Source organism: Podarcis bocagei, assembly GCF_964188305.1.
Source record: "Podarcis bocagei genome assembly, chromosome: 10".
NCBI lineage: Eukaryota > Metazoa > Chordata > Lepidosauria > Squamata > Lacertidae > Podarcis > Podarcis bocagei.
Genome location: NC_138135.1, coordinates 38,873,000 through 38,896,967, shown reverse-complemented (window position 1 = coordinate 38,896,967; position 23,968 = coordinate 38,873,000). Strand labels below are relative to the sequence as shown.

The window sequence follows — 23,968 nt, the reverse complement described above, 5'->3', positions numbered from 1 at the left end:
CTTTCGTGCCTGTCGGTACTTTTATTATTCTGCAATGCATGGGGGGGGGATAGTGTTTATGCTGCCATAAAGAATACCACCGACTTACCCTACAGAACTGATTACAACTAGGTGATACATGTAAAGGACCTTGAACATTTATGTAGCACTTTCAGGTCTTAAATGCTATTGCTATTTCATACTTGTTTGTTGTTAGCCACTCAGGGTTCTGTAGACAAGGTAATTTAAGTAACAAATATGGCAGAATTCAGATAAGATGAATTTCCAAAACAGTGGGAAAGTGATGTTGCCATTATTTAAAAAAATAAAACTTCAATTATGAACGTTCAGGGTGGCTTTCATACAATAAAACAGATTTAAGTACCTCCATGGAAAGAACATGGCAAGTGAGATCAAATGGAGTTCAGAAACTTAACTGCTTTATCATCCAGTGTTAAGGTCTCAGAGGGGTGGAGAATGGGCTGCCTTGAGACTAGATCAGGCCGGCAGAACCTTCAGATTCAGGCCATGGCCCCTTTCACAACAGAGCATGGTGGAAAGCAACTGTGTTGCATACTCAGACCTTTAGCATCTGCATGTGTCTGCCTGGTTCTTCGTCTCTTTTTCCTTATGGCAACTAGATTGCTGCAGGCTAGCAGCTTGCTGGATGGTGAGTGCTTGGTGGGGGATGGAGACAAAAGGGAATGGAAGGGAATGGAAGGGTATGCATGAGAGTATACATATGAAGGGGGAAGAGCGCATGTGCATGTTTGTGTTTCACACCCAACACCAGTTCTGGTCCCAACCACCACTGGGAATGCAAGGGCTAGACAGTAGCTTTTTACATGTCAGTACTCTGTATACTAGGACGTGGGTGGCGCTGTGGGTTAAACCACAGAGCCTAGGACTTGCCGATCAGAAGGTTGGCGGTTCGAATCCCCACGACGGGGTGAGGTCCCGTTGTTCGGTCCCTGCTCCTGCCAACCTAGCAGTTCGAAAGCACGTCAAAGTGCAAGTAGATAAATAGGTACTGCTCCGGCGGGAAGGTAAACGGCGTTTCCGTGCGCTGCTCTGGTTCGCCAGAAGCGGCTTCGTCATGCCGGCCAAATGACCCAGAAGCTGTACGCTGGCTCCCTCAGCCAATAAAGCAAGATGAGCACTGCAACCCCAGAGTCGGCTACGACTGGACCTAACGGTCAGGGGTCCCTTCACCTTTACTCTGTATACTGGAGGCAATTAAATATACGGAAAGACAATCCGATTTATCATAAAAGATTTATTGCTTCAAATAAAGCAGTACATGTAGCAAAACTATGAATGCTACTTGTGGTGAAGTGCCAAATGCAGTGTCAAAATATATCTTATTTTTTCCTGGTTTTGCAGAATTTTAAATGAGGCACAAGATTGAGATGCCAGCATGAATAATCAGGGGTGGGGGCAGGGGGGTGCTTATTGATTCAGCATCAGAACAGAAAGCTAGTTCAGTAATCAAACATGCAAGTTACAATGATTCTTTTTCACGGAGGGAGTGGGGAGAAGAAACTCTTATCGGAGTTTATCCTTAGGTCTGCAAAGGTTGGGCTGTTTGTCCGTCGAGTCCCAGGTCTTTGGTTACCAACATCGCAGTCACTGGATGCATGGAAGCCTTGTGCTGGTAGAAAGCGCTGACAGCTTGAGCACGGGATTTGTCAAATTTATAGAGGTCCCTGAAATAGACGCCACAAAATAAATTTTAAACGACTTTTTAAAAAATCAAGACAAGTACCATTTATCTTTGAAGAACCACTTTGTACATATTTAACATGTAAGATGCAGAGAACTTCTTATATTGAACCACTGCCTGCCTGCTTAGGTAACTGTCTTACTTAAACAAAGGACGAGTGAATTTCATTCTGCCTTGTTCTGTAGCCATCTTCAGGGCCAAAGGAATGGCATCTTCCCAGTTGGCTTGAATGCAGATGCGCAGCCATCTGAAAAGCAGAATTAGCCTTAGTTAGCTAAATCAAGATCAAGAAAATCCAAGTTTAACCACAAGCAGTCTCCAAAGAGTTGGGACTAGGACCGGGGATACTTTGGGACAGTCACTGTCACAGTCTAATCTACCTCACAGGGATTCTGTGAAGACCAAACCATTTATACCACCCTTTGCTCTTTGAAGGAAATGTGGGATGTAAGTAATAATCTTTTAATTTATATATATTTAAAATGCTTGCATAGTTTATTCTGCATCTAAGATTGCTTATTCAATGAATTTGGATCTCATTGGCAAGATGTTAGGGCCCCACAAACCACATGCTTGCATGTATCTCTAAATAAACAGGTAAGTTTAGAACTTTGCAACCAGCTGTTCCTGGCTGGACAGTATTCAAAACTACTTTCAGGGATCTATACCAGGGACGAACAGGATTATTTGTTTTCACAGTTGTTTTACAACCTCAGGTATGAATGTGCACACACATCACTGCTCAGTTCTATGTACTTGTGCTTTCATTTATATTTTACATATAACAGGCAATTCGACTGCAGATTTAATAAAAGTTACTACTATATAGTATCGATCCATTACATTCTTAAAATTTCAGAATATTCCTACATTTTACAAACCTGAATCTAATTTCAGAGTTGTTCACAGCATTGAAGTCATAAACTTCCTGCATTCGCCTTACATGGCTCACTGGAAGGGGATTCTAAAAATATAAAACAAGGGGTACAAAGAAAAGCAACATCAAGTCATCAACTCTTCACTTCTAAATAATTGTGCCAGCTCTAGAGTTCACCCCTGAAGCAAGTAAGCCATTGTGCCCACACAATAGGACCACATGTTTCTGAAATGACACAGACCAAAGTTGTAAGCAACAAAATGGCGCTCATTCTGCAGTCTGCTGCCAAAGTGCATGCATACTGTTCAGGGTGGTCAGAACAGTAGGACAAGATACCAACATCCCACAGTGGTTCTACAATTCTATATAAGCACAGCAATAAGTTTGCAGTACAGTGGTACATCGGAAGTCAAATGGAATCCGTTCTGGAAGTCCTTTCAACTTCCAGAATGTTCAGAAACCAAGGCGTGGCTTCCAATTGGCTGCAGGAAGCTCCTGCAGCCAAGTGGAAGCCGTGTCAGACGTTTGGGTTCCAAAGAACATTTGCAAACCAGAACACTCACTTCCGGGTTTGCAGCGTTCGGGAGCCAAAACATTTGACTCGCAAGGCGTTCGTGAACCAAGGTACGACTAAGACTTAGACTAAGGTATGACTAAGACTAAGACTTAGTCTCTTATCTACTAAGATGACAAGATCTAACAGTCATTGGAAGAGAGAAATGAACATGCTATGACTAATAACTGGACGCCTTCATCTGCCCCAGCTGCAACAAAACACGCCTCTCCTGCATCTGTCTCTATAGCCGCAACAGGAACTGAAACCTTCCAACAGCACTCCTCCATTGTCTCTCGAGACAAACGGATGCCAACCTCCCCTAAATTTCACTCTACAAACTTGGAAACGCAACAAGATGGTGCCACAAACGTTTATCCTGAAAGGTAATAAAAAAACATTTTGCCTATATTTACCTCCAGCAGCAGTAGTGCAAGAAACTCAATAAGCTGGTGTGAAGACAACTCTTTTATATCAGCTGAGCTGAAGGAGCCAAGATCGTTTTCCGTGGCCTATAAGACAAGCAGAATTAGGAGGAAATTGGAGAAGCAGGCCTTTAAGAAATTACAGAAATTTGTTTAGAAAACCTCATTTGGATACATAAAAGTCAAAAGAATAACTCAAGGGCTCTGGATTCTTTTCTCTTGGGAGGAATGCTATCTGCATGGAATTCTTATGAATTACAGTGACCTTTCAGCTAATGTGTCAGTAGATACCCAGATGGGCACAAGTGGATCAAATCAGCCCAACCCACCTCTATCCATGCCCCGATCCATAATCAAATCATGAATAAAGTACTGTATTATGACTAACTTGTTCTTAAAACAGCACCAGACTAGAGAGGCAGGCTGAGACAGCAGCCACGACCCAGAAAATGCCTTAGCTTTTGAGCAATAGCCCCTTCTCTTTATCTGATCTGCCCAGCCTCCAACACCCTATATCTCCCCCTATACCACATTTACTGCCTCTAATGTAAGAGAAGTTTGCAAGCTCATGTAAAAAAAAAAAATGAAGTCTGAAGTTAAATAAAAAATTCAATAAAATCTGAAGTTTGCCTCAATTATAAATTGACTTTACTAAATTCTACATTGCATTGAATCCCCAGTTATGCATGTTGAAAGACAATGCAAAATACAACACTTACAAGTAATTCACTCAACATATGTTTAACACGACATTAACTCACTTTGACCCATCTTTGACTCAAGGCAACACAAGCATTTGACAGTGTTGAATCATACCTGGTGAAGACATAAAAATGAGTATGTCTTGTTTAGAAAATGTTTGTATCTTGAACATACCTAGAACACATACATTTGTATCTAGAGCACATATCCAAATTCTATCTTGCCAGCTGCTACAATATAGTTTATGAGCAGCTCTCTTTTATACTCCTCACTGATCACATCTGGCTTTGAAGAAATAGAATAGACTATTACTGTTACAACCAACAGTAGAAAATGGAAAATGAAGTCTAAAGGGACATTTTATAGAGCAGACACATTTAGAAATTGGTATAACCAAAATTGTGCAGGTGTTTGAGGAATATTTTTTATTATTGAAAGAGACATGCTTATGTTGCATTTAGATCATTGGCTATAGTCATACTTAAAACATTTCTTACCCCAGTCCAAAGGGATCAAATCAAGTTAAGGAATATACATATATATATAATTGACCATAAATAAAAAAAATTAAAAATAGGAAAAGTGATTACATTAAGGATCTAATATAATCAAGGATATATTTTTATTAAATATATAACTGAATATTAAATTCTAATAAATTCAGCTATATAAATAGCTAATTATATATTTAATTTAAATTACATTATAGTTAAATAAACATGATTATTATTATACAGAGGTGCTCTTTCAAAACAAATAGAAATGTTACAGAAAAAGATTATGTGCTTACGTTGGTTTTACTGGAGGCATGCCAGGAGTGTTCATCCATGCATTCCAGTCAACTTTGTTAAGAAGGTCAACCTAAAATGAACAGACCAACAAATTACCCAAAATCTTGGAAGTGTTTTATTTCTTTGAAACTCATATTGATCCCAATATTTTTGAAGATTTGTTTTTAACTGTTCATTGATAATTTTAATGGGAATCACATATACAATGAAATGATTTGACTAACTTGAATTAGGAAATCTGAGGTTTCTTCTACTCCTTTCATGCTTAATTCCATATAACAGTGTAATGTGTGGTTCTACCAGCATTTTACCACACTGATGACACAGCAAAGATGGCATAATTGAGAAGGCCTTATGAAACTGAAAGCTACAGACCTCAGAAGACTAAGCCCTCAAAAAATCATTCAGCAAAGTGGGTTTTTGGGGAGGCGCGGAGAATGACTCATTGTCAGATTAAACTTTTCAATTAACACTGTTGTTGCATGATAAACACAAGTAAGCAGGCAGCTAATCAGGAGAGGTACACATATCTCTGCCATATGGGAACTTCTAGGAGAGAGGGGTACCTGCAGTACAAGTTTTTTCTAGATGGAAGTTTCCTTTCCTATGACACTATAACTCTTGCTGACATTTGTTGCATAGCCAAAGGGATCGGAGGCTGGCTGCTCTTGATGGGGTTACACTCCAGCATCTTGAATTGGAAGATTAGCACCTAACCTTGTCCTTGAAGTAGGAGTACAGGAAATTCTTCCAGTCTTCCGTGTCTATGCTCTTGTATGCAAACTGCTGGATGTATGCCCTCAAGAAGCCAATGAAGACATCTGGGAACATATAAGATGCATTAACCAGAAATAAAGTGCTGCAACAGGGAAAAAAAAGCCACACATATTTAAAAGCAAATTAACCAATACCTGGCCCTCCAAGAAGCTGTTCTAGATAAAGTAGTAAAGCAGAGCCTTTCTCATACGGAACAGAAGAATATGCAACATCAGGATCTACTTCTTTCAAATTAGGGATCAGGTGAGTCACAGGGTTTGTGCTTCCAAGGGTGTTAATCTAGAAAGAGACACATATTGCTGGAAACTGATGTGCTTGTAAGTTGTAACAGAACTCTACCTGCCAGCAGCCAGATTGCTGAACTTCCTCCCAAAAGAAGTCTGATTGTTCCTCTTGTGTGTTTTCGGAGGGTAACAAAGTATTTGTATCCTAATTCATCTCCTGCACTGGAATGTATTTTAAAACTTACCCATTGATTTTATGCCATGCTTATACTGCTGCTTTGTTATTTAATTGATATACTGTTTATTTCCCTCCAATTTTTACTGAAGTTGTGCTTGTTAATCTGGAAGCTGCCTTAGAGGCCAAAAGGCAGAATAGAACTTTTCTAAAGATAATTACAGCAATATAGAGCAGAAATTAATTCTATCTGCAATACCAGATAAAATAAATTTGCTCTTAATTTTACATGTGCCCAGTGTTTCTGAAGAAAAGTTATGTGTAAGTTACTCTTCAAATCAACCAGAAGCACTCACCGTGTTCTGCAGTTCTCTCCAGCCTCCCTGAGCTTGGAAATGCCTGAACTGCTCACCGAAGAGCCGGCCACCGATCCTGCGTTCCAAGTAAACGGTGTGTCCTTCGTTTAGCCTGAAACACCAAGCGCACAAGTCATTATTTCTGTAAATTAGAGAAATCTTTTAATGAGTTAAACGCACACCAAAAGAAAAGCCAAGTACGCCTTAAAAGCACATGGATTTCACCTACCAAAAATGCTCCCAGGTCTTGTTTGTTACCAAATTCCCAGTCCAGCTATGAGAAATTTCATGGGCGATAACCTGAAATGTATAGAAGTGGCATAAGCACATAGCGGTCTCTTTTGTCACAAACACACATATCCATAACAGAAAGGAGGGTGCCACTTAGGTGCCAAAGATGCCCTAAACTGGCCCCATGCAGACATGGTAATAACCATGGGGAAGTTGCTTCAATTTTCATGGAGGTACTTGGGTTATCCTCCACTGAAATTAATCATCAACTCCCAAAATGCAAAATACTGTTGAAATTGTTACACATTTTAGTGGCATCTAACCTAACATTTTAAAATTTGTTTGGTTTCAGCTTTATTATGGTTTCAATAGAGAAGCCTTTTAATTTTTTTAAAAAAGGGGGAGGACCAGCAACTCCATAATCCTAAATATTTTTTGGGCTTTCTCACACACAGAAGAGGGTCCCAAAACAACTTACAACATAAAAATAAAACCACACTTGTTCCAAGAAAGGCAGGTTTAATGTACAATATCTCAGTGAGTCTCCATAGATCTGATTTCCAGATCACCAGCTACCTCCACTCCAGCAGCTACTACCACTGTTGTTATTGTTGTCTTTTTAATTCACCATAATTTGTTGTCTTTTTTTAATTCACGTAATGCTTTGAGAACAGTTGGTCTAAGTGTTAACTGAGCAGACTGTATTGTGCAGAACTCTATAAAGTTGCAACATTTTCAGTTTCTTAATATTGAAGTTTAAACACTTACAAGACAAGTAAACAGTGAGAAATAGTAGGTGATCTCCAATGTTAGTCAAATTCTAAAATAAATTTCATTCATTTCAGTGGTCTACGTCTATTCCAAGTATGATTACTGCTTAGAAAACATACATAGCACCTAATGTTTCAGGCACCTTGTTTAGATTTCAGGGGGAAAGAGCACCTTCAGTATAAATACTTGAATACAGCTGGACTTATACTTACATTGGATAATGATCTGTCACCAGCCTGCAGCAAACAGAAATCAAAAAGTTACCTCTCTAATCCATGTCAGATGAAAGCTTAATATAGTATCATTTCCGAATTCAGGCTAAGTTAAGGTCACTTAGCAAAATGAAAGCCACCATGCAAGTCCCAAACTCTAAATGGCTTTAATGTGATGTCCTAAGGAAAGCTATGTAATGTAACCCATAAGAGAGGGAGACACACTTACCAGTAATGTGGGAGTCACAAAAGTGAGGCAGGGGTTCTCCATACCACCATATGGAAATGATGGTGGCAACACTAGCAAGTCATACTGACCCCATACATAAGGACCTGCTAGGTCTTCTGCAATTTTCAGCATGGCTTCTGTCTGAAAAAAAGGTCAGTAAACTAAAATAGGTTCTAATATATATATACAGGTAATGCCCAATTAGTGAGATAAGATACATCACAGACAGGATAGTAACTGACCTGTTCGTACAGAATGAATTTTACTCAGACAATAGAAACCAAGTCCCTCCTGACTTGAAATTCAGGAAATCTGTAAAGTCATTATTAGTGGGGAAATAATACAAGTGGCTTCATATTTTAAGAACTTACAAACCTGTCACAAATATGGCATTTTTAATTACAAAACACAATTGTGATAGAGGTAGGATACAATCACTTTCAAGTCATCTTATATGCAGGTGACAGTTGTGGAGCGATCCTCTGAGACTATCTTGAAGCTGAGGAATGCAGTCAACTTAGTCAATTAGCTTTTAATGTTCAAACTTGCTATATGTTTGCTTTACATAGGGTCTTGGGAGAACACTCAAGTTTGCGTTTCTTATGCAAAATGTACAGCCATCTAAGGAATAATTAAGTACAGGCAATGGCCATTTCACACAGAGGCTCCATTCCCAGCCCCTACAAATGTCAGCTAAGCCCTGCCCATTCTGCCTTCTTCCAGGTCCAAAAGCACCTGTGCACCGGCAACTACGTGTAAATTAGATATAGCTAAAATGGTCACTGCCTCTACCAGCTATTCATCTTTTCACAATATACCAAAGTCATATAGCCATAATTTTCACTAACCTCTGAAAATTCATGTGCCGATTTGTCCACAAGCTCCTTTTCAGCCCACACCAAAGTTCTGGGACCAATCTCTCTGAAGAACAAAATTCAGTCAGAAAAACCAGGAATACCATCTTGGATTTCCTGGCTGCTTATTTCTTAGCAAAAATTTCAATGCAGATGTTTGTGAACATTTTAGTAGCTGGGGCAAGCGAGTGGCTGTAAAAGCATTATTGAAAGGGAATAGCTGATGTGGACAGTTCCTTTAATTGCCTCTGGTTCCAATGACTGGTGCAGACATAGGTCCATATCCTGGCCAGAGTTTGTGCATTAGGAGAAGGTGACAGGGTTTCAGCAAACCCTTCTTCAACACTTTTCCTTTTGCAAGCAAGTTCTCCCTGCCAGCCTTTGTCATACTTAGTCATGATATTCACACTCCTCTTTATTTAAGTATTCTGTAGCCCAACAATTGGAGTGACCTGGAAGGACTGATGCAAAGATGCATTGCCCAAACAATGTGCATGTACCAGTCAGTTTCTGCACAACTGTCTTGCAACTTCTACTTCGTCCAGGAGCTCAACTATATTCTTCAGTGAGGAAGCAACAAAAGAAATACTGTCTAATTCTAGAAATCGCTTCCAAAACAGCCCGTTCTTACTGCATACAAAGTGATTAGAAAGGTAGAAAGTTGTCTTGCCTGTCCCAAGCTAGATTGAACTATAATATTCTGTTAGCAGCCAGTGTAGAACAACAGAGGAGGAGGAGGAGGAGGAGTTTGGATTTGATATCCCGCTTTATCACTACCCTAAGGAGTCTCAAAGCGGCTAACATTCTCCTTTCCCTTCCTCCCCCACAACAAACACTCTGTGAGGTGAGTGGGGCTGAGAGACTTCAAAGAAGTGTGACTAGCCCAAGGTCACCCAGCAGCTGCATGTGGAGGAGCGGAGACACGAACCCAGTTCCCCAGATTGCAAGACTACCGCTCTTAACCACTACACCACACTGGCTCTCCTGTTCAGATATGAATCCTACTGAATCATTTTTACCGTCCTCCAAAGTGATATTGTAGCAATATTGATAAATAGGCTGCAGCCTAGTCTTGAGAGAGGACAGGCTCAGGCAATTTCTACACTTTACAAATTGAGGAATTTCTGCAGTTATTGAGTAATACTCACCTGCTTTCCAAAGCACCAACAACTAAAGCAATCAGATAGCAGGGTATTGGAACCTAACCCCAAAGGAGAGAAAAATAATAGAAACAATAACAGTGCTCCATATCACATATTTTGCACCTACAAGGCTGAAGCCAAAGTTATCCAATTGCTCCATGCAATGATGCATATCTGCATTATGTAACCAACCACTGTGAGCTGAAAGTGCATAATGGCTTACATTTTGTATGAAGCGGTATATCTTCCTTGTGCTTTCTTCTGGGTCAGGCAAGTCTCCATCTCTCTTGGCACTCATAAGTGCCACCAGTTCATTCGGAACCGATATCTAGTGAAGTACAAAAATACATTTGTTTTTATTTAATATGTTAACTATTTCACACCTTGCAGGCAATGATATCCTAGAATGGCAATTCTGTAGCAGTGCAGCTCAGAAATAATTCACTTCTCGCCTTACCTGAAAGCTCCCCTTATTTTCTGCCATGCTCACACCTGGGTTTTTCAGAAGTGTTAAGTGACACATTCCCCGGTGTCATGACAAACATTAAGTTACTTGATCACAAGTAACACATGCCAATGTGCAATTTTGATCTTTTGGTTCCCTGTAACATACTGATCTCTTGGAGAGAATGAACAGTGACTGTTCCTGCAAAAAGACACCGATAAGATGTACACTTTGAGCAGTGCTGTGTGGACAGTAAAACACTTTCTGGCAGGTAAGAACTGTTGCAGGTCCTCTGTCCCAAATTAGATTGGAAATGTGACAGAGGATAAAAGGTTAAAACTGCCTCCCGTGGTCCTGGCCTGCTTTGTTTTCCCCATAAACTCTTTAAAAAAAATAAAATAGCTGTGCAAGGGCTTAACAGCCCATAAGACAGAGGCCTGGGAACCTGCACCCAACATTGAGCAACTAACCACCAACATATCCCTCTCTAGAAGTAACCTCTGATGTGTTTTGCAATGCATAAAGAAAGATACTCTCAAGGAGAACATGTGGATTTGATGTTAAAATGTTGAGTCAGCTATGTTAATAATGCCACAACAGTTTCAACATTCTGGAGTTCTAAGTGCTGAAACTGCATTCTCACAACCTCCCTCTTCAGCTATTTAAGTGCTTATCATGACAAATCTGGCACAAATGATGCAAAACTTGTCACTCTGCCATCTGGTTATGGGTAATAAAGTGTCTGGGGCTGGTAAGCAAGAGATTCTGATTTCCAATAAGCTTAACTTTATATCCATCTGTTTCTTACGGCATTATTTATAGGCAAGGGTAAATTATACCCTTGAATGTTTTAAGTGTGTTCTAAGGTGCAATTTACACAAACAGCAACACCGCAGCAACTTGAAAAGTTGCTGGGTTGAGGCTGCAGCATAGACAGTTTGCATGAGACTAGGTTGTAAAATGTTCTTTGCTTTATTTATTGGTAACATTTATTGCCCATCTTCTTCCACTACAGAATTCAAAGTGAAGCACATGGAATTTTCCAGTGATGTCCCAGCAGGCACTGGTCATGCCCAGGCCTCCTTGGGTTCAGCAGTGTGGCTGCAAAATGTACCCTCAAGATCCTGCCTACACTTTTCTTCTTTCCTAACCTCCCCTCTTTTTCTTGGTAACAGTTTTATTCATTATTAGTGTTAAGCTTTTTAACATGACTGCAGCATTGATATATCCATCTACCTTTGTTTACACTAGAGCATATGACATGCAACAATTACATAAAATTAAAATAAACAAACATTTCTGAATATAGTAACAAAGTTGTATCAAAGTGTATCTACCAAAATTATTGCAATAACTGCAGATATGAAATGATGTATAGTAACATGCATTTGTATTTTGTATCAATAACAATTAACATTTATAGGAATTTAAAGGAAGTGGGAAGGAAGGAGGAAGGTGAATTTTTTTAAAAAATGTACTTCGTGCATTCATCCTTAATCTTTTGATCCAGACTATGATATTTGCATGGATCTTTGAAAAACATGCCTGCTTTTCTCAGATTTTTCTTAAGACCAGATTGGGGAGATGTCATGTGGTCCAGTCTATACATGACTTGTCACCTGCCAGATCATCTTGTTTTCAGGCTTAGGAAAGCAATGAGTTCAAGGCTCCCCACGGCTCCTGCTGCTGAGGTGCAGGCTTTGGCAACTAATTTACATGAAACCTGTCTGTGGCCATTCTCTACTAATACATAATTATCCCACTGGTCCCTCCAGAAACCCTTGTCCAGGGCCCAGATCAGTCTGAGATGTTGAAGATGCAGCCCCGTAACTGCTATCAGCGTGCCCATTCTTTTAGGGAAGAAGCTGTGGCTCAGTGAGAGAGAACATGCTTTATAATTTCAAGTCCAGTTCTTGAAATCTCCAGGCAGGACTGCGAGAGTCACCCGTCTGAATGCTAGGAGAACCACCCCCAAGCCACACCCTCCTGAGCAACACCCCTGACCAGACTTTCTCTGCAACCTCCTTGACTGTTTTTGCCTTGCTGGAATGTGTCTTCAAACTCTGATAAAGCTTTCATGGATGGATGGATAGAGAGGGATGTAAAAGTATAAGGGAACTAGCTTACTGTGCAAAGGTAACATTCACAATGTTGTTCTGCCCACTTTTGCCTCCAGCCCTGCCAATCACTAGCATGTGGCCACCGGAAGGTTGTCCACATAGGAATGTGGCTATGGTCTGAAACTGGTTCCCCACCCCTGATGCAAGCAATACTGAGCTAGATGGACCCAAATTCTGAGACTGTGTGAACCAGCCAGCTTCATATGTTCCTAATTATCTGATGCAAATTTGCCATGCAAGTCTGATGTTAAGCAAATAGATCAAGCTCTACCCAGCTTACTGAATGGCTCAGTTGTTCAAAGGACTTCTGTCATGGAGCATAAGAACAATTTCAGAACAAAGTTTTCAAAGCTAGAGAGCTTGGCTTCCTTGGGCTGGGAAAACAAACATCTTCAAGCCTCCTTTATTTAGCAACATTTTCTTTAAGGATTTCCCTGAAGATAGAAATTGGTTTTACTGTAAGCTTATAGTGGGAAAAACTTCTTCTCAGCCAATTTACTTTAGCCGATTTGTTAAGATTCCTGTGTTATGAATCCTAAGCAGTTTCTGCCAAGTACTAGAACAAACAGACAGCTTGACATGTGCTTGTTGGATTCAAACTGTCACTTTTATATACAAACATTTCTTCCACACTCACCCAAACCCAGGAGAGAGAAGCAGTCAAAGGAAAAAAATCCACTTGAAAGAAAAAAATTGAAGCTAAAAAGAGAAGCCACCATGGACAAAAGGCAGGAAAAGGGACGCACAAGACCAGCTGCTTCCAGAAGTCAATTTTCCTGCCTTTGGACACTAGGTGGCAGGGTTTCTCACATGCTGGGCCATCCTCCACGGAACAAGGTATTTTATTTCTAACATTGCAAATTCAATCTGTCAAAACCTATCCCATGGCGCCCTCTTACCATGAAGGCTAACCAACTGGTTTTCTGCATATTCAAGAGTGGCTCCAGATCAAATAACTATCCTGGCTTCATAAGCCATGATTTATAGAAATGGGCAAGTTTCATTAAGCAAGAATCTTACTGTTTGGTCTGTACAGGCGCACCATCTATGTGAGGCCATGGCAGCCAAGCCTCCCCAAGTTCTACAGCAGCCCTGCGCACACACACCACTGGGCAACCACACGCCCTGCGACATCAGCACCTGGGTCTGTACTAACACCTAGTTCTCCAAACCCCATCTATTTGTTGAAAGACAGTGACACCTTCCAGATAGAGCATGATAAGGCAACCAGCTGGAATCTTATAAAGTAGGAGACACTTAAATTTGTGCACCAAAGCTTTACGAACAAAATAACACAATCAGGTACCGGCAAAGAATGCAAGAGTTTTTCGCTATACATTTTCAGGTTTTTTTGCCTGCATGTTCACTTAGGTTGCTTAGTTTGGTGGCGGGGTTTTAATGAATACCAATGCACTAATTGAGATTATGCATGACTGCTAAATAAGAGAGCCAAGTTTGCACCTCAGGGGTACAGAGCTTTCAGGTTCACCTACTTCTGCATAGTATGTTAGCTTCACTGAAGGAGTGTCCTGGCAGGGAAGAACAGCTCTGCAGTGTGTGGCCTAAAAAACAAAGTGACACAGATTACAGGTTGCTATTCTTACAGGCAAATATAGTAATGCACAAGGAACACTTTTTTAATATTACATTTAGGTTTTGCACTACACTGCTACCATTAAAAGCATAATACCCCCAAGTAACCACATCTAGGCACGATTTAATTAGGCCCATGTGCCTGCTTCAAATTCATATATACATTTCACATTCCCTAATGCAGTCCACCAATCAAATGCCCCTAAGTTTAGAAGGCAATTTGAAGTTTGAAAGGCAAGTGGACCAGTAAGATCACAAGCACATGTACTATTTGAGATTGCCTCACCACATTATAAACATTGCTTCAAAAATGTCATAACAGAGCACCCTCCAGAACTTTATACAACATACATGCTTCCAAGTAATCATAAAAAGGCAGTAACCAGTGATATGGGTTTTCTGCGGGGGAAACTGAACAGGAAATTTCCTAGACTTTTCCCGAAAAAGTGTTATATCCAAAAATTCAGCAACTATCAAGCATTCCCCTCCCTACCATATCTGTTCCTGTGTAATTCTATGAGCAACTCTGAATTTACCTGGTAGCACACCCTACATCTGCTTCATCCTGCACCTAATGGATCGATCTAAAGCAAGCTCCTTACAGGAATGGTTCTACTAAGTTATTTTCATACCCCAGTACAAGGACTTTAGGAAATGGGTAAAGTTTTCTCCCTTTACTGCTCATCTCCAGAAGACCACAGGGAAAGTCTAGACAGCACCTCCATCATCAATTGACTTTGGTGGAAATTAAATGGTTTAATGTTCTAAGTATCAAAACGATTTCGTTTTGCAAATCTTGTTCAACACTATTATCAGCTTATTTCTGACCTTTGGTAAAGAATTGCAACCCTATTAACAGTTGCACTTAGTATTATAGTTCATACAAATGTGTTGAACCATAAATGTCTGACATTTAGAAGATAGTACACAAGATTTGCAAGACACAATGACCCTGTTCTCTTAGCCACCAGGTCATAAAACTTCTTTTAAAGAATGTGCAATTTCTTGAGATATGCAAGAACCAGATCAGTTCCTCAGCTCCAATATAACTGAGGCCTTTTATGCCTTTGCACCCAGCCAATGTACCCACTATGCAATGGGGAGTTATCACACAATGGGATCCTGAGAGCCTTTACAGACTGCTACTCACTCCCCCAACACACTGTAAGATTGTATGATATATACCGGTACTTTAAGAGAGTCTGTGGCAGACAGTCTTGGCTCAAGTGATTTCAGTTGACAGGCACCATTTGGTCAAGTGGAAGCAGTGCAGGATACACAAAACTATAAGTAACATGTGGGAAAAGGTTGCCCATAGCAGAGAAGGAAAACAATGGTTTTCTCACCTGACACTGACTGAAGAGAAATGGGTGCCTTTTCCCCGATGTCTGCTCTGGCGTGAACCATTGGAGAGCTGAAGACCTTGGAGACGTTTCAAAAGTGATCTCTACAACCACATCTTGACCCCTGTGAATATTGGAATAGTGTGCATTTTTGAGAACAGGTCAGATGTGATACCTCCATCATCTTTGGAAAGTTCTAACTTTTAAATTTGTAACTGCAAATTTAGGGATAAAATTAGGCAGCCGTTTTCTTAAAATTTTAACAGCCAAGCAATTTAATTATGTTAATGAAGAGTATGTAGTGGGCAAATAATCTTCCATTCAAACAACTACAAAGTTGTTCGTGCTTGAGCAACAGTAGCCCCAACTCACAAATACATTGACTGGTATATATTAGAATTTCAGGACAATGAGTCATAACTACCTCAAGGAACAAGTCTTATCTGATTTTATAGCAAGAAAAATAGCAAGAAAAAACCTATACGGGCCCAAAGTAAGTATATTTTGCTAGACTCTTAAGCAAATTTCTACAAGTCTGGCATCATGTCATACGCTACAATATTACACAAGCACAACTGCTAGTTTAGCATGACATGGCCTCTTAATCTAGCACATTTTAAGATAAGATCATCAAGAGACCAGAAAAGGGGGATAAACTGAACACACATACTTTCCCAACTCAAAAGGTAGCGTGATTTCCAGCGGTGCTCCTTTGAAGCTATGACGTTCCCCAAGAACAAATTGTGCATCTTGCTTATTGACAACCACTTTGTGTATTGTTAGATCCTTTGTGTCCAAAACCTGTAAGTGAGTTCATGAGCTATTATTGACAAACACACTAATATATATTGAAAATTGAATCAATATACTCAATATTTTAAATGGCCAGTATAAATTCTATCTGTTCATAAATACCCAAAGAAATAGAGAAGCAGACATTTACAAAGGCTCAAAAATGTAGCCCAGCCTTTCCTTGCATGTTATTAACAGGCTTTTCCTCATAGTCATGCAAAAGGATTATGTTGCCAAGACAAAGGGGACTGAGCAGCACTTGACTGCATTGCCCAGCTCAATTTTCAGAACAGTCGGTGCTATCAATCTCTAGGTGCTATATGAATACAAGACAACCATTTTGCAAAGCTTTATCTGCACAGCACAAACAATTACCGTATATGCTTCAGAGCTACACAACTGCAGCTATGTTGTGGCCAGTTTTCTACATCTGTTTTTAAGATGTAGGAAAACACAGTATCTAGAGTTAGCTGTATTTCACTTAAAATGTTCTGTTCATTCCACAACCTTAAGTCTCTGTGCCTTCAAGTACTTACAAAGAACAGAAACTGGCATTGCTCCAAAGTACTAAACAGCTGACGAAACAAGACACTTAGGATTGTTTTTGGCCAAGTGTAACCCATTTCTGTGGCCAGGAGAGTCAACTTGAAGAAACTATTATAAATCATACATTTATTTACACAACAGCAGCACCAAGTAAAGTATATCAGTCCCTGAAGTGCATTAAGTATTTTTTGGATATTGTGTAATCATTAGGGACAATATCCCAGAAACTGACAGACTTCCCTTTACTGAGAAACTTGACTTGGATCTTTGTTTACAATTTAGAACATCCAGCGATCTCTCCAACTTCAAATCAACCGAAAGACTTTAGCAATCGCCGCCAGTTCTTTATCAAGGATTCGGCCACTTAAGTTTAGAGAGAGAGAGAGAAGCCCTTGAGGAACTTGCTTTTGCAAGCACCTACCATACCAGCGTGACAAAGTACAACTTCCAAGGAAACAAAATGCAAATGCTGCAGCCACGAGAGAAAGTCGCCAGCCTCAGAGCATCTGCTTAAGACAAACCAACTTAAAACAGAAGCCCAAGCCAACTTTGCGCACAATCCCTACGCCCGTTTCCTCCAATGCTGTGATTCCCAATGCGGGGCACATGCCCCACAGGGGGGCAATTTGGAAGCTTGTTTAGAGCAAGTTAGTGGCCTTTAGGCTTCCTCCACGGGAACAGGAGTTCAATTATTGAATAATAAACTATATGTCACCGGGGGGGGGGGATCAGGATTTTAGAGATACTTAGGAGGGGCATGGCCAAAAAAAGGTTGGGAACCACTGCTCCAAAGGAAGCTCCGCTGGGTTCCTCCAAGATAAACGCGCCCACAGGTAGGAGGAGGAGGGAGAAAGAGATATTATCTTGGGACGAAGGAGGCGTCAAAGGAGAAGGTGTCACCCAGTAACTTTCCAGCCGGTGCGGCAGGTGCGGCTTCCCAGGGGTCCCTTCCGGTTTCCCTCCGTCCCACAGAGGGGCCTGCGCTCCTGCCGGCTCCACGACGGAGGGCGGCCGGTCCTCCGCTCTCCCTCCAGACCTAGAGCCCCGCGCCCCGCCCGTCTAGGGAAGAAGTTACCAGTCGGCGCAGGCTGTCCCTCTCCGCCCTCACGGTGAGGGCCGCGGTCCCCCTCAGCGAGCGGCTGGCGAAGTCCACGCGGCAACGAAGGTGGAGGTGGTGGGTGCGGCAGCAGCCGGGCGACGCGAAGGAGCTGGGGTCCGCCTCGGCCATGGCTGCGCTCTCGCCTTCACGCCAGCCGGCCCACGGCGCTTAAGAGCCGGCCTGCCGGCCACAGGCCCCTCCTCGTGAGGCGGGGTTAAGGGAAAGGGATTCTGGGAAAGATAGTTCTTTAGATGGGGAGAGCCTAAGGAAAATACGGAGGGAGGACTACCACTCCCACAATCCACTACGGGGAAGCCTCGTTCAATGGCTTTTGTTTGGATGGGTCGGTTATCCTATGGCACGCCGCGAATTCTCCGGAGGAAGAATTTAAATTGACGGAGGAAGAGAGTTGACCAAGTGGTTCCTCGTTAGTATAGTGGTGAGTATCCCCGCCTGTCACGCGGGAGACCGGGGTTCGATTCCCCGACGGGGAGGTGCTATGTTTTTTTCCTTCCTTTCCTGTCTATACTGTATATATAATACAGTATACAGCAACTATTTCGAACATGTACAATTCACCTACTGGTTTATTAATACTTGTCTCTGCTTGTAGAGTAAGTGCCCACGGCTTTGCACTCGCAATGCTTACAGCAATGGCTAATGATATTAAGCTGAAAAGCAGCTTTTTAATAGACGTTCATTATTCATACCTCAAGGGATTACAGGAAACCTAGGGTGGCATCATTAAATGAATTCATATTTTAGATTGAGATTTAGTGCTAGCGCATTTTACTTGATTAAAGAAGTGCCATCCTGTTTCATCAGGGATGGGGGAATTTTGCAAGACTGCTGTGTTTTCAAAATTTATAATTATGACCGGTGATGAAAATTAATTGTGGATTATTAATTATGAATAGTGTTCACAATCGTGGCAAATGGATAGTTGATTCCAGCTGTCCACTTGGACTGTGTGGCTCACCTGTTGGAGTGGCTTGGGATGGAACTTGAATGTAGAGAGGAACTCTTCTTCCGTTAATAATAATAATAATAATTCATATTTTTATTATTTATACCCCACCCATCTGGCTGGGTTTCACCAGCCACTCTGTGCAGCTTACAACATATCTAAAAACATCAACCCTTATAATTTTTCCTAAAACCATTGATTGTTAGTACATACAGAGATTGCATGTGCCCAGCTCATAGATAACCACATGGATCTTTGGATCAGGTCTGATTGTTTAAAAAAATTGTATTCATTTGTTTCTTAAGGAAAGGTTCTACACTTGATCTTAGCCACAAATTACAAATATAAACAACCAAAAAAAAAAGACAAACTAGTCTATTCTTTTATCTGTATAGGTACATCTGTGCGCAGGTCTGAAAATCCATGTTATACTGGAGTCCTCAACACAGAAGAAAACTCGAGGCAGCCAGATTGAGATGTAGGGCACTGAAAATTGATATGTGGTGCTTTTGGCTTCCTTGTGTAAGAAATAAAATGATGCCACACACACACACAATTCTGGTAAAGAGTTAAGTCTGTTTTTTTTTTTTTACTTTGGGTAATTTTTGCATCGTTTTGTAACATTTCCCCAGTAGGGCAGTAATATAAAGTTTATCATACAACCTGTCAATAGAATGCTCTCTCTGTCATGTGTTCATTTCATTGGTTATTTATGCCTCTCTGAAGTGAAGTCACTGTGGGGAAGGAGGGCCTGGATATGGGCATCTGATTCTCTTCCTGGGTGTTGGGTACTGAGAAACTTGTACAGTGGTACCTCGGGTTACATACGCTTCAGGTTACAGACGCTTCAGGTTACACACTCTGGTAACCCAGACATAGTGCTTCAGGTTAAGAACTTTGCTTCAGGATAAGAACAGAAATTGTGCTCCGGCGGCACAGCGGCAGCAGGAGGCCTCATTAGTTAAAGTGGTGCTTCAGGTTAAGAACAGTTTCAGGTTAAGAACGGACCTCCGGAATGAATTAAGTACTTAACCCGAGGTACCACTGTAAATGGAAGCCTCTTCTCTCTTAAGGCCCTTTTATCAGTTCAAATATATGCTAGTTTAGGAAAATTAAGAAACTGTGTTTCTCTCTCTCTCTCTCTCTCTCTCTCTCTCTCTCTCTCTCTCTCTCTCACACACACACACACACACACATCTGGTTATAGAAATTAATGGTCTTACTTGTGTTAGATTCATATGAAAAGCATTATATTCATTGCCAGTTGCTTACTTAATCTTGCTTTCTGCATGAGTTGATTATTCATCTACAATGCTGAAATTTCTGTGCTAAGACCATGCATTGCAAAACCATTAGTTCTAGTTCCTCAGAACTAATTTCCTGACTTCATAATTACGGATAACTTCCTTTTTCTTGTGGTAAATCCCTTTGTATTTAGCTTGCTTGCTACACTGCATTAAGATATATACGGTACTGATCTTTAAGCATGTGGCATCACAAGTTCAAGCAGACTTGCATATTTATAGTACGGACAGTTTCTAATCACTTATTTTAACATTTGCATCCCGTTCTCATTGCAAAGAGTATTTTGGGGCTGACTACTTGCTAGTGCAATGGGGTGTTGTGCAAGCATAAAGAGGCGCTGTAGTAAGTTCCATCCGATCATATCATTGCCCCGTGGTGTGATGGACGGCACTGCTGTCCGTTGCCTCTGAAAGCTTACACAAGAGCAAACCAGTTAGGACGTGTTCTGAAGCTTCACAGGGATCGGATGTTCAAGATTGCTCCACATAATCTGTGGCTACCTCATTCCTCCATGCTGAAGTGTAAGGGGCAGCCCTACGCAGTGCTAAGCATGCATCAATATTTCTGCATGCAAGCTGGAACTACTATTGCATCAGAGCATCGCTCTTTTAGCTGCTGCACATTTCATCTTATTTTTCCTTTAGGCAATGCTGCAGTCACTTCAGCGTACCACCATATGAACATGGTTGCTGTTGTTTAGTCGTTTAGTCATGTCCGACTCTTCGTGACCCCATGGACCAGAGCACTTCTGTCTTCCACTGCCTCCCGCAGTTTGGTCAGACTCATGCTGGTAGCTTCGAGAACACTGTCCAACCATCTCGTCCTCTGTCGTCCCCTTCTCCTTGTGCCCTCCATCTTTCGCAACATCAGGGTCTTTTCCGGGGAGTCTTCTCTTCTCATGAGGTGGCCAAAGTATTGGAGCCTCAGCTTCACGATCTGTCCTTCCAGTGAGCACTCAGGACTGATTTCCTTAAGAATGGATAGGTTTGATCTTCTTGCAGTCCATGGGACTCTCAAGAGTCTCCTCCAGCACCATAATTCAAAAGCATCAATTCTTCGGCGATCAGCCTTCTTTATGGTCCAGCTCTCACTTCCATACATCACTACTGGGAAAACCATAGCTTTAACTATATGGACCTTTGTTGGCAAGGTGATGTCTCTGCTTTTTAGGATGCTGTCTAGGTTTGTCATTGCTTTTCTCCCAAGAAGCAGCCGTCTTTTAATTTTGTGACTGCTGTCACCATCTGCAGTGTTCATGGAGCCCAAGAAAGTAAAATCTCTCACTGCCTCCATTTCTTTCCCTTCTATTTGCCAGGAGGTGATGGGCCCAGTGGCCATGATCTTCGTTTTTTGATGTTGAGCTTCAGACCATATTTTGCACTCTCCTCTTTCACCCTCATTAAAAGGTTATTTAATTCCTCCTCACTTTCTGCCATCAAGGCTGTGTCATCTGCATATCTGGGGTTGTTGATATTTCTTCTGGCAATCTTAATTCCGGCTTGGGATTCATTCAGCCCAGCCTTTCGCATGATGAATTCTGCATATAAGTTAAATAAGCAGGGAGACAATATACAGCCTTGTCGTACGCCTTTCCCAATTTTGAACCAATCAATTGTTCCATATCCAGTTCTAACTGTAGCTTCTTGTCCCACATAGAGATTTCTCAGGAGACAGATGAGGTGATCAGGCACTCCCATTTCTTTAAAAAACTTGCCATAGTTTGCTGTGGTAGACCTACCGGTACATTTTTGTGTCCCTGAAGTTTAAGCTTCACAACCAGCAATGAGGTCTGTTAGCTTCTTTAGTGGGGTTGTTCATAACCATCTTTACAACAGCTGTGCTACTGATTGTCAAACTTTGGGATTGCTGAAATATACACAACAAAACACTCATAAATTTGTGTTGTGCAACCCATTTTAAAAAAAGTAATATGGACTAAAGTTGCTTCTGGGGCCCCTCTGGGATAACAAATTCTCCTGTGGCACAATGGGTCAGTGTCTCTGGCTGTTAACCAGAAGGTTGGTGGTTCAAGCACACCCAGGGATGGCTGTGAGCAGAATTCCTGCACTGCAAAGGGTTGGACTAGATGACCCTTGGGTCCCTTCTAACTCTACAGTTCTAAGATTCTGTACTGTATTGGCTTTGAACTCTTCCATTAAAAAGTATATTGTGAGCTGTTAGGAGTCCACCTAGTGGGGAAAAGCGGGACATAAGCTTTGAAAAGAAATTCAAAAGCTAATGTAATTTCACTCCTTTCTCAATGCCTGGAAGTCACAGTTAGTAGACAATACCGAGCAAAAGAGTTCAATAGTCTTATCAGCCCAAAGCAGTTTCCTGTGTCCTAACTCTTTCAGTTACTGACTGGTTCAAAGAAATTTGATACATACACCCCAATGTGACAAAACCTCTACCGGAGAGAGAGAGAGAAAGAGAGAGGACACACTGATAACACTTGTGGTTGCAGCCTCCACCAAATATAATATATTATTTGCATTTAATAAGAACCATGTATTTCAAGTTGGAAACTGGTGAAATAAAGGAGATATGTACATACGTTTGGTTTATTCCCCAACCATTGGCTGCACACTTTATTCATTCCATCTTTCTTCCTCCCCCAAAACAAAAGCTAGCAGCAAAAATAGGTTTGTTATTTTCTTAACCATCTGCTGTTTATATGCAAGCCCAGTCAAAATAGGAGAATAAGAAAAACCTGAATGTCATCATAGAGGTCTTATTTAAAAACCAGCAAACCAGGGCAGGCACCTTTACTGTATTTCCTGTCTCTCCTGCCACTGTTAAATGCAATTATAACTACAAGGTGGCTTTCAGACACCAGCTACAGAATGACACGACAATAAAATAAAGCCAAATTAAAACAAGGAACTCAAAAAGTACTTAATTTGGAGACAGCTTGCAATGGAGAAGCAGGAGTGCAAGTTAAACACCTCATACTCTAGGTACAAAGCTGGACTTGCTAGAGGGAGCAGTACAAGTTTTTTTATATATATTTAGAAGAGTTTAATAAAAGTTGAAGTCCAAAATGTCTTGCATGAGTCTTTTGCAACCACAGGTATTACCTTCACAAGTATTATTTGCAATTTATTATTTGCAGAGGAAACTGAATAGATTCAGAATAACTGTTACACCTGCTTCCAGTCCTGGTTTGTTTGAGGGGCTACAGCAACTATCTCAGATTCAATTCAACTTATGAAGAAGTCACCCCGGTCTGCGTTCCATAAATTGGCTGCCAACCACTAGGGTGTACCATTGTCAATGCTTCAGCAAATAAGCAAGCAAGCAAGCAAACAAACAAACAAACAAACAAACAAACAAATACTTTGTGAAAATAGAAAAGAGAGTTGGAAATAATAGTTTCAAAACTAACTCAGTTTTTTTTAAATTAAAATTTGGAATAGGAAATAAAACAAAAATCCTGGTGTGAATTTCATCCCTGCTATAATGTGTGGCACTTCTTCTGTGATATGTGCAATGGGGAAGAGAATCTCTTTGATATCAGAAACCATCAGGCAAGATTCAGTTACAATATCTTAAGAGGTGTCCAAATGCACAGCAAACAACTTGCCAAAATATACAGCTGATAAGCAAATGTGACATGCAGCAATAGTATTTTCCCCACCAGTTCTTAATCTTTTAAAGCCTTATATTTAAAAACAACACTGCAAGCAAATTTTCACAGGGAAATATAAATTGTTTCTCTTCAGTGAGCTATGAAACCA

General features: G+C 40.9%; 1 protein-coding gene and 1 long non-coding RNA gene across 2 annotated transcripts; one reads left to right on the top strand and one right to left on the bottom strand.

Moving 5' to 3' along the window:
- Positions 1 to 1,235: 1,235 nt before the first annotated feature.
- On the bottom strand, positions 1,236 to 18,088 carry LTA4H (leukotriene A4 hydrolase; the record flags this gene model as incomplete). The annotated part of the gene is made up of 19 exons (XM_081209660.1): positions 1,236 to 1,685; positions 1,845 to 1,949; positions 2,584 to 2,666; positions 3,549 to 3,644; positions 4,319 to 4,373; positions 5,050 to 5,120; positions 5,768 to 5,871; positions 5,962 to 6,106; positions 6,583 to 6,694; positions 6,812 to 6,882; positions 7,797 to 7,820; positions 8,026 to 8,166; positions 8,874 to 8,946; positions 10,028 to 10,080; positions 10,245 to 10,349; positions 14,080 to 14,148; positions 15,526 to 15,646; positions 16,193 to 16,323; positions 17,936 to 18,088. 19 exons carry the CDS (start codon positions 18,086 to 18,088, stop codon positions 1,541 to 1,543), a joined length of 1,857 nt encoding a protein of 618 aa, XP_081065786.1. The 3' UTR covers positions 1,236 to 1,540.
- A 186-nt stretch (positions 18,089 to 18,274) lies between these two features.
- Positions 18,275 to 19,482, top strand: LOC308595508. The gene is made up of 2 exons (XR_014012066.1): positions 18,275 to 18,398; positions 19,322 to 19,482. It is a non-coding gene; the product is annotated as an uncharacterized lncRNA (long non-coding RNA).
- Positions 19,483 to 23,968: the final 4,486 nt, after the last annotated feature.